This window comes from Papio anubis, chromosome 9, assembly GCF_008728515.1.
Source record: "Papio anubis isolate 15944 chromosome 9, Panubis1.0, whole genome shotgun sequence".
Lineage (NCBI taxonomy): Eukaryota > Metazoa > Chordata > Mammalia > Primates > Cercopithecidae > Papio > Papio anubis.
Window position 1 is genome coordinate 111,177,544 of NC_044984.1, and position 10,000 is coordinate 111,187,543.

The 10,000-nt window shown below is 49.8% G+C and overlaps 1 protein-coding gene across 1 annotated transcript in view; it reads left to right on the top strand.

Annotated features, from left to right (window-relative positions):
* RNFT2 (ring finger protein, transmembrane 2) overlaps positions 1-3,730 on the top strand; it is a 107,567-nt gene extending 103,837 nt beyond the window's left edge. Inside the window, exon 11 of the mRNA XM_009181789.4 lies at positions 3,215-3,730. Coding sequence (XP_009180053.1) covers positions 3,215-3,349 — 135 coding nt within the window. The 3' untranslated portion in view covers positions 3,350-3,730. The remainder of the gene's footprint in view (positions 1-3,214) is intronic.
* The last annotated feature ends 6,270 nt before the right edge of the window (positions 3,731-10,000 follow it).

A 10,000-nucleotide genomic window follows, 5' to 3' on the forward strand; every position in this document is an offset into this window, starting at 1 on the left:
TCAGCCTCCCGAGTAGCTGGGATGGCACATGCCACTATGCCCAGCTAATTTTTTCTTTTTGTAGAGACATGGGGCATGGGGGTGGAGGAAGTCTCACCATGTTGCCCAGGCTGGTCTCTGGCCTTGAGCCATCCTCCTGCCTTGGCCTCCCAAAGTGCTGGGGTTATAAGCATGAGCCACTGTGCCCAGCTTCTTTTTTATGGTTTTGCTTTTAAAAAAACTTTTTGTTTAGATTTTTATATTATCATTTTCCTCAAACATTTCATTTTGAAAAATTTCAAACCTGCAGAAAAGTTGCATGAAACTCTTCTATTCTTCACCCAGATTTACTGATCATTAACTTTTTACATTTGCCCTTTTTTTGACATCAATTTTTTTTTTCCCTAAACCAGTTAAGAGTAAGTGGTAGACATTTAGATTCTTCATCCCTAAATACTTCAGTGTGCATCTCCCAGGAACAAGGACATACTTTTTTTTTTTTTTTTTTTGAGACGGAGTCTAGCTCACTCTGTCGCCCAGGCTGTAGTGCAGTGGCGTGATCTCGGCTCACTGCAACCTCTCCCTCCTGGGTTCAAGCGATTCTCCTGCCTCAGCCTTCCAAGTAGCTGGGACTACAGGTGTGTGCCACCATGCCTGGCTAATTTTTGTATTTTTAGTAGAGACGGGATTTCACCATGTTGGCCAGGCTGGTCTCAAACTCCTGACCTCAGGTGATCCCCCCGCCTCAGCTTCCCAAAGTGCTAGGATTACAGATGTAAGCCACCATGCCTGGCCACCCAGGAAATTTTTAATTAACATAAAATATTATTTAATATATGGTACATATTCAGATTTCTCCAGTTGCCTTCAAAGCACCCTTTATAGCTGGGATTTTTTTGCCCCACCTGGGACCAATCAAGACTCATGTGCTACATTTGGTTGTCACATCTAAGTACTTTTAACATGTTAATTAATGTTCCAATGAGGGGGTTCTATCCCCATTTTACAGATGGGAAAACTGAGGCACAGAGCAGTTGCATTGTTTGTCCAAGTTATACAGCCAGAGAATGGTGGAACCCATTGGTCTTTCCAATCTCCCTGCCTCTCTCTCTCTCTCTTTTTTTTTTTTTTTTTGGGGGGGGGAGTTTCCCTTTTTTCTTTTTTTTTTTTTTTTTGAGACGGAGTCTTGCCCTGTCGCCCAGGCTGGAGTGCACTGGCGCCATCTAGGCTCACTGCACGCTCCGCATCCCGGGTTCACGCCATTCTCCTGCCTCAGCCTCCCCAGTAGCTGGGACTACAGGTGCCCGCCACCACGCCCAGCTCATTTTTTTGTGTTTTTAGTAGAGACGGGGTTTCACCATGTTAGCCAGGATAGTCTCAATCTCCTGACCTCGTGATCCGCCCGTCTCAGCCTTCCAAAGTGCTGGGGTTACAGGCGTGAGTCACCGCGCCTGGCCGGAGTTTCACTCTTGTTGCCCAGGCTGGAGTGCAATGGCACGATCTCGGCTCACTGCAACCTCTGCCTCCTGGGTTCATGTGATTCTCCCGCCTCAGCTTCCCGAGTAGCTGGGATTACAGGCATGCACCACCACGCCCGGCTAATTTTGTATTTTCAGTAGAGACAGGGTTTCTCCATGTTGGTCAGGCTGATCTCAAATTCCTGACCTCAGGTGATCCACCCACCTCAGCCTCCCAAACTGCTGGGATTACAGGCATGAGGCACTGCACCTGGCCCGATCTCTCTCTTTTTTAAAAAATTTAATTTAATTTTAAGTTGTAGGATGCATATGCAGGATGTACAGGTTTGCTACATAGGTAAACGTGTGCCATGGTGGTTTGCTGCACCTATTGACCCATCACCTAGGTATTAAGCCCCGCATGCATTAGCTATTTATCCTGATGCTCTCCCTCCCCTAGCCCCACAACAGGCCCCAGTGTGTGTTGTTCCCCTCCCTGTGTCCATGTGTTCTCATTGTTCAGCTCTGACTTATGAGTGAGAACATGCAGTGTTCGGTTTTCTGTTCCTGTGTTAGTTTGCTGAGAATAATGGCTTCCAGCTCCATCCATGTCCCTGCAAAGGACATGATCTCATTCCTTTTTATGGCTGCATAGTATTCCATGGTGTTTATGAACCACATTTTCTCTATCCAGTCTATCACTGATGAGCATTTGGGTTGATTCCATATCTTTGCTGTTGTGAATAGTGCTGCAGTGAACATATGCGTGCATGTATCTGCTTATTGCAGCACTAGTCACCTGCCTTTCCTCTTGACTCTTGTGTTCTATTCTCAACCCAGAAGGCAGAGGGATCACTTTAAACTGCAAATCATATCAGGTCACTCCTCTGCTCCAAGCCCTGCCATGGCCCCTTCTCTCAGAATAAGAGCCAAAGACCTCACAATGGCCCACAAGGACCTATACCATCTGCATCCCTCACCCTCCATCACTTCTGTGACCTCATCTCCCTCTCCCATCCACCCCCCCCCAAAAACCCCAGCCCAGCTACCCTCTCCTTCCTTTTCCTCCACACATCAGACACAGTCCAGCCTCAGGGCCTCTGCACATGCTGTTCCTGCGGCCAGGAGCACTTTTCCCTGAGATCTCATCAGGGCTTACTCCTCACCGACCTGCAAGTTTTACCCAAATGTCAGTATCTCCATGAAGTTTTCCTTAACGTCCCAACCCACCCAAGCCCTCTCTGTTCCTTCTCCCTCATGCTTTGTTTTTTGGGGTTTTTGTTTGGTTTTGTTTTGTTTTTTTAGACGGAGTCTTGCTCTGTCACCTAGGCTGGAGTGCAGTGGCACAAACTCAGCTCAGTGCAACCTCTGCCTCCGGGTTCAAACGATTCTCCTGCCTCAGCCTCCCGAGTAGCTGGGGCTACAGGCGCCCACCACCATGCCCGGCTAATTTTTGTATCTTTTAGGAGAGACGGGGTTTCATCTTGTTGGCCAGGGTGGTCTCAAACTCCTGCCTCAGGTGATCCGCCCGCCTCAGCCTCCCAAAGTGCTGGGATTACAGTCGGGAGCCACCACACCCTGCCCCTCCCCTGCTGTTTCATCTTGGTGCTTCCTATTGATAACTCGGTATTTTAGAGTCGCATTGTCTCCCACACGCGAGTGCAGGCGCCCCGAAGACAGGGGTTGTCTGTCTAATCCGCTGCCGCGTCTCCTGCTCCCGGGACCGAGGCGGACGCGCGGTAAAGAGTCCTGGTGCCTGCTGATTGCTGTCCCCGCAGCACGTGTTCTGTGAGGAGTGCCTCTGCCTGTGGCTGGACCGCGAGCGCACCTGCCCGCTCTGCCGCTCGGTCGCCGTGGACACCCTGCGCTGCTGGAAGGACGGCGCCACGTCCGCACACTTCCAGGTGTACTAGGACCGAACAACCGAACACTGAGGACACCCGGAAGGACGCCGAGGGTCAGCATGCCCGGACCCAGCCCTGCGGGGGCTTCCTGAAAAACAGGCCTCAAGCACTTACATCCTGCCTCTTGCCCACCACCACTTCTGACCCCAAAACCCCGCCGCTGTCTTGTCCTTCTGACCTTCACCTTCCTCTCTCGTTCTGTGGTGTAGTGCGTGCCTCCTTCCCCTGCAAAAGGGGACGACTTCCTAACTCAGACTTGAAGCCCTTCTAGATGCGTCTTCCTTCTCTGCTCCAAGTCAAGGACCTGGCAATACATGAAGTTCCCATTTGTCGGTTATTTTCTTTCTTTCCCTCCCTCCTTCCCTCCCTCCCTCCCTTCCCTCCTTCCCTCCCTCCCTCCCTCCCTCCCTTCTTCCTTCCTTCCTTCCTTCCTTCCTTCCTTCCTTCCTTCCTTCCTTTTTTTTCTTTGACAGGGTCTCGCTCTGTCACTCAGGCTGGAGTGCAGTGGCACAATCTCGGCTCACTGCGACCTCCACTTCCTGGGTTCAAGCGATTCTCCTGCCTCAGCCTCCCAAGTAGTTGGGACTACAGGCGCCCACCAACATGTTTGGCTAATTTTTGTATTTTTTAGTAGAGACAGGGTTTTGCCATGTTGGCCAGACTGGTCTCCAACTCCTTACCTCAAATGATCAGCTCGCCTTGGCCTCACAAAGTGTTGGGATTACAGGCATGAGCAACGACGCCCAGCCTCATTCCTTTTTTTTTTTGAGACAGGGTCTGGGTCTTCACCCAGGCCGGAGTGCAGCTGGCACAATCACAGCTCACTGCAACCTTGAACTCCTGGGCCCAAGCCATGCTCCCGCCTCAGCCTCCCAAGTAGCTGGGACTACTGGCATGCGCCACCAGGCCTGGCTAATTTTTATTATTATTATTATTATTTTTAGGAGAGGTGAGGACTCATTATGTTATCCAGGGTGGTCTCAAACTCCTGGGCTCAAGCAATCCTCCTGCCCTGCCCTCGCAAAGTGCTGGGTGCTATTACAGGTATGAGCCACTGTGCCCAGCCCACCTGCTGGTTATTTTAACTTAGTACCTAGTACCTTGTACTTGATACCACAGACTGGGGAGGAGCCTAGAAATCACTGCCTCCCAGATAGCCCAGGCCTACAGATTAGAATTCCTGTGAGTCCTGTAAAGTATTTTCTTTTTTCTTTTTGTTGTTGTTGTTGTTGTGAGACAGAGTCTTGCTCTGTCTCCCAGGCTGGAGTGCAATGGCACGATCTTGGCTCACTGCAACCTCCACCTCCCATGTTCAAGTGATCTCTTGCCTCAGCCTCCCGAGTAGCTGGGACAACAGGTGTGTGCCACCATGCCCGGCTAATTTTTTTTTGTATTTTTCATAGAGACGGGGTTTCGTCACATTGTCCAGGCTGGCCTCAAACTTCTGACCTCAAGTGATCCACCCGCCTCACCCTCCCAGAGTGCTGGGATGACAGGCGTGAGCCACCACACCTGGCCCAAAGTATTTTCAAAATACAGCTGTTAGGTCCCACCATATACCTGTAATAACTTAATGTCCCAAATACTTTGTCCTCGGCAGGCACAGCATCCAGCATCCTGCTTGGATTCCGTGCTGTCGCCCTCACAACAGCCCTGTGATGGGGGAGGTACTGTGGGGTCCCCTGTTTTATAGATGAGGAAACTTGGGCACAGAGCTTGGTGCGATAACTTTCCCAGGGTCACCCAGCCAGCACGGGCAGGCTGAGTTTCCAACAGAGGCCTGGGACAGCTTTAGAACCCACATTTTAAAATTTTTTTTTTTTTTTAAATTAGAGATGAGGTCTCTAATAAAAATCCAGGTTGTCCAGGCTGGATTCAAACTCCTGGGCTCAAGTGATCCTCCCTCCTCAGCCTCCCAAGTAGCTGCAACTACAGGCACACTCCACTATCCCCAGCAGAGCCCGCACTCTTAACCGCCAGACTGATCTGCCCCTCAGACATTCCAGGCGTGGGGCCCAGCAGACATGGTTTTCTAAAAGCAAACGAGAGGCCGGATGCAGTGGCCCATGCCTGTAGTGCCAACACTTTGGGAGGCTGAAGCAGGCGGATCACCTGAGGTCAGGAACTCAAGACTAGCCTGGCCAACATGGCAAAACCCCCTCTCTACTAAAAAATACAAACATTAGCCGGGCATGGTGGCGGGTGCCTGTAATCCCAGCTACTCAGGAGGCTGAGGCAGGGATAATTGCTTGGACCCGGGACACAAAAGTTGCAGTGAGCAACTGCAGTCCAGCCTGGACGACAGAATGAGACTCCATCTCATAAATAAATAAATAAATGCACACAAGGTGATATTAATGCTCATCCTGGTTAAGAATGAGTGGCCCAGGCACATAGCCTGTTAGATATGAACTATGTTAAGAACATGAATGCTAGATCCTGAAATCTACTTGTGGCTGGGTCAACAGAAAAACATAGCCCTTAAATTAATTGCCATTTTTGCCAGAAATGGGGGCTCCTGCCTGTAATCCCAGCACTTTAGGAGGCCAAGGTGGGTGGATCACTTGAGGTCAGGAGTTCAAGACCAGTCTACTAAAAATACAAAAATTAGCTGGGTGTGGTGGTGGGTGCCTGTAATCCCAACTACTCTGGAGGCTGAGGCAGGAGAATCGGCTTGAACCCGGGGGGCAGAGGCTGCAGTGAGCCGAGATTGCACCACAGCACTCCAACCTGGGTGACAGAGTGACCAAGACTCTGTCTTAAAAAACAAAAAACAAAAAAAAAAAAAAAAAGAAAGGTCAGTTTTGGCCCAGATGTGGTTACTCCTTGGTCTCCTGTCTTTATGTCTTTCTCCTCTTTCTATTCTGTCATCTCCCTTACTTAAGTCTCAGGCCTGTCAGCGGCTCCTGTGGACATTGCCATCCCCTCTGGTAGCAAACAGGACAACCCATGTTATGGATGTCTCCACCAACCAGGGTGGCGGCCTGGAGCACCGTAACCATCTGTGCTTCTGTGATCTCTGACAGAGCCACTTCTCCACCTCTGAAATGCTCCCTGCTCTGAAATCTGGGATGAGATGGCACAGGTGACCACGCAGAAGCCACCGGAATCTTGCCTGCCCTATTCCTCTCCCAACTCTGTTCTCTTATTGTCAACCTCAGCACAACAGGCTGGCACCAATGGCATTGCAGAGAAAGCAATCTGTGTGGCCAGTGGGCAGATTAGCGTGCAAGCCCCAGGAGAAATGGAGGAGCTTTGCAGCCACCTCGCTGTCAGCCTGTATTAACATGTCCCCTGCCCCCACCCCCGCCATAGATTCAGGACATTCACCCCTGTGTGCCACCAAGCCAGGACTTTCCCCTTGGCTTGGCATCCCTGGCTCTCTCCTGGTACCCAGCAAGACGTCTGTTCCAGGGCAATGTAGCATCTTTCAAGCTCTGTTACTATGGCGATGGTCATGATGTTACAATCCCACTTGCCTGAATAATCAAGTGGGAAGGGGAAGCAGAGGGAAATGGGGCCACGTGAATGCAGCTGCTCTGTTCTCCCTACCCTGAGGAAGAACCAAACGGAAGCAACAGGAACTTCTGCAACTGGTTTTTATCAGAAAGATCATCCTGCCTGCGGATGATGTCAAAGGGGCACAAGAAATTGGAGCTGGAGAAGATTGATGGAAGTGCAGTTGTGTAAGGAAACAGAACAGTCTTCTGGGAGTCAGACCTGGAATTCTGATTCCAAACTCTTTATTACTTTGGGAAGCCACTCGGCTTCCCTGTAGCCATCTCCAGGGTGACGGAACCCAGTGTATTACCTGCTGGAACCAAGGAAACTAACAATGTAGGTTACTAGTGAATACCCCAATGGTTTCTCCAGTTATGCCCATGCCACCAAAACAATAAAATAAAATTCTCTAACACTGCAAAGAATGAGCCATGCCTGTTAACACTGTAAAGAATGCAACATGTGGGGGACACACAGGGGCAGGTGGGATGGTTTAATTTAGGATTTTTTTATTGCGTGCCCTGCCCTCTGGGGAAACATCCCATCTGAGGTTTTCTTCTGGGTGGGAGGATTTAACTCCTGTCCTAGGGAAAACAGTGTCTGACGAGGAGTGTTTCCAACACAGGCTGCATGAATTCCCCAATACCAGTGCGAAAGCAGCCAGGAGTCCCCGTTGGAAAAGAACAATGCCACTCTCTTTTATGTGTCTTGGTTCTGCAACTCATTTGTTGTAAGTAGCATTAATCGAGTGTCAGGTTCACAGTATCCTGCCCTTAATATTTTATGAGTCACTGACTCAAGTTCCATGAAGTCCTTAGAAATGGTCCTCTTCATGTAAATATCTTGAGAATAATAAACATGAGGGAATAAGAAAAGCAAGCTTTGGACCCAGATATGATAGGTGCATCAGCTTCGAAAGAGAAGAAGGATGTGCAGAGTGTTAGGAAGACATCTGGGCTGCTGAGACTCGGGATTAGAAGAAGGAGAGGTAAATAAAGTGGGTCCTGGAATCTTTTAGGACTTTTGCTGCAAGACAAACAGCTGCCTTTGGTGTTTTTGACATCTCCCGAAGTACCCTTCAGCCAATAAATACCATCTGTTGGTGCAACGTGTTTGTGGTCTTGATTTTCCTTTCACCTCTTGAAGCCAAGTGCAACCGTTTTAGATCAAAGGAGGAGAAGCCCTTTGCGGAGTGGGTGGTTGTCTTATGTTGGTTTCCCCAAAGCAGATCGTGTTCAGGTGCACGTGATTTATTACAGAAGTGCTCCCATGAGAAACCAGTAAGGGAATCATGAGTGAAATAGAACAGAGAAGGGAAAGAAGTCAGGCTCTGGCGAAGTCCCAGGCTTAGCTGGATCTCCCAGGGAGCTCGGGAGCCTAAGTTTCATCTCAGAGTTTGTCCTGTCCCACAAAATACACATCAACTAATTCTTGGCTCTGGGCTAATGGAGGGACTTCCTGCACTTCAGACTCTCCCCTAAGGAGGCCCCAATGTCTAAGGGGAAGCCTCTGAAGGCCCCAGAGACCAGCAAAGCACATGAAACTGCAGGATAGGAACCTGGCAAAAGGGATCAGAAAGAGCCTCGTGGGGCACTTACAGTACTCACTACAGGGGCTAGCTAGAGGTTGTGTGGGCCAAAAATGTATAGGCTGGTTCAAGAAGGGTTCTCCAGGGCTCCAGATTATGATAGATATTTAAATGTAGATTAATAGCACAAGAGGGCCAGGCACGGTGGCTCACACCTGTAATCCCAGCACTTTGGGAGGCCGAGGCGGGTGGATCACGAGGTCAGGAGATCGAGACCATCCTGGCTAACACGGTGAAACCCCGACTCCACTAAAAATACAAAAAATGAGCTGGGTGTGGTGGTGGGCTTCGTAGTCCCAGCCACGGGGAGGCTGGGAGGCAGGAGAATGGCGTGGAACCCGGAGGCTGAGCTGCAGTGAGCTGAGATCACAGCCACTGCACTCCAGCCTGGGCGACAGAGCCGGTGACCACGTCTCAAAAAAAAATAGCACAAGGTGACAGTACATGCCTCTTAGGGCAACATTATGACACCAGGCATGAAAACATCATCAGGCCAAATTTTTGGGTTGCCATCAAGGCTGGGCGTGGTGGCTCATGCCTGTAATCGCAGCATTTTGGAAGGCCAAAGTGGGAGGATCGCTTGAGCCAGGAGTTTGAGACCAGCCTGGGCAACATTGTGAGACCCCCATTTCTACAAAAACTTAAAAAATTTGCTAGGCATGGTGATAGGCTCCTGTGGTCCCAGCTACTCTGAGGTGGGAGGATCACCTGAGCCCAGGAGGTGGAGGCTACAGTGAGCCATGATCGCGCCACTGCACTCCAGCCTGGGCGACAGAGCTAGACCCTATCTCAAAAAAGAAAAAAAAAAAAGCCAAGAAAAGAAAAACAATTCAAATATGGCTTAAGTAAAAGAAAGACTTTATTTGGTTTACATAACTGTATGGGCTTCAGATACAGTTGGATTCAGAGACTCCCAATGTTGATACAGAATTGTGTCTCTCCGTCAGGCGCAGTGGCTCACGCCTGTAATCCCAGCACTTTGGGAGGCTGAGGCAGGCGGATCACTTGAGCTCAGGAGTTGGAGACCAGCCTGACCCCCTCTCTACTTAAAAAAAAAAAAAAAAAATACTAGCCAGACGTGGTGGCCCATACCCGTAGTCCCAGCTACTCAGGAGGCTGAAGCACAGGAATTGCTTAAACCTGGGAGGTGGAGGTTGCAGTGAGCCGAGATCGCGCCACTGCATTCCAGCCTGAGACCCTATCTCTGAAAAAAAAAAAAAAAAAAAAGAATTGTGTCTCAGCTATCCCTCAATTCTGTTTTCCTTTCAAACAGTTTGATTTTCAGGCAGCTGGACCCATGTGGTGGTAAGACAGCCCGCAGCAGTTCTGTGCTTACGTTCTAGCAGCTTAACAACTCCTGCATCCCGAAAGCTCCACCAAAAGTCCTAAGACTGACTCTCATTTGTTTGTCCCAAACCAATTACTTTAGCCGGTGAGATGTGGCGCACTGGCCAGGCCTGGGTCAGCTGTTGAACTCTTGAGGTAGTGAGAGGAAGGAGTCAGCCCCTCTAAGTCACGTAGACTGAAAGCGGGGCAGGGGTGGGTGTTCAAAGGAAAAGAGAAGGTCCGGT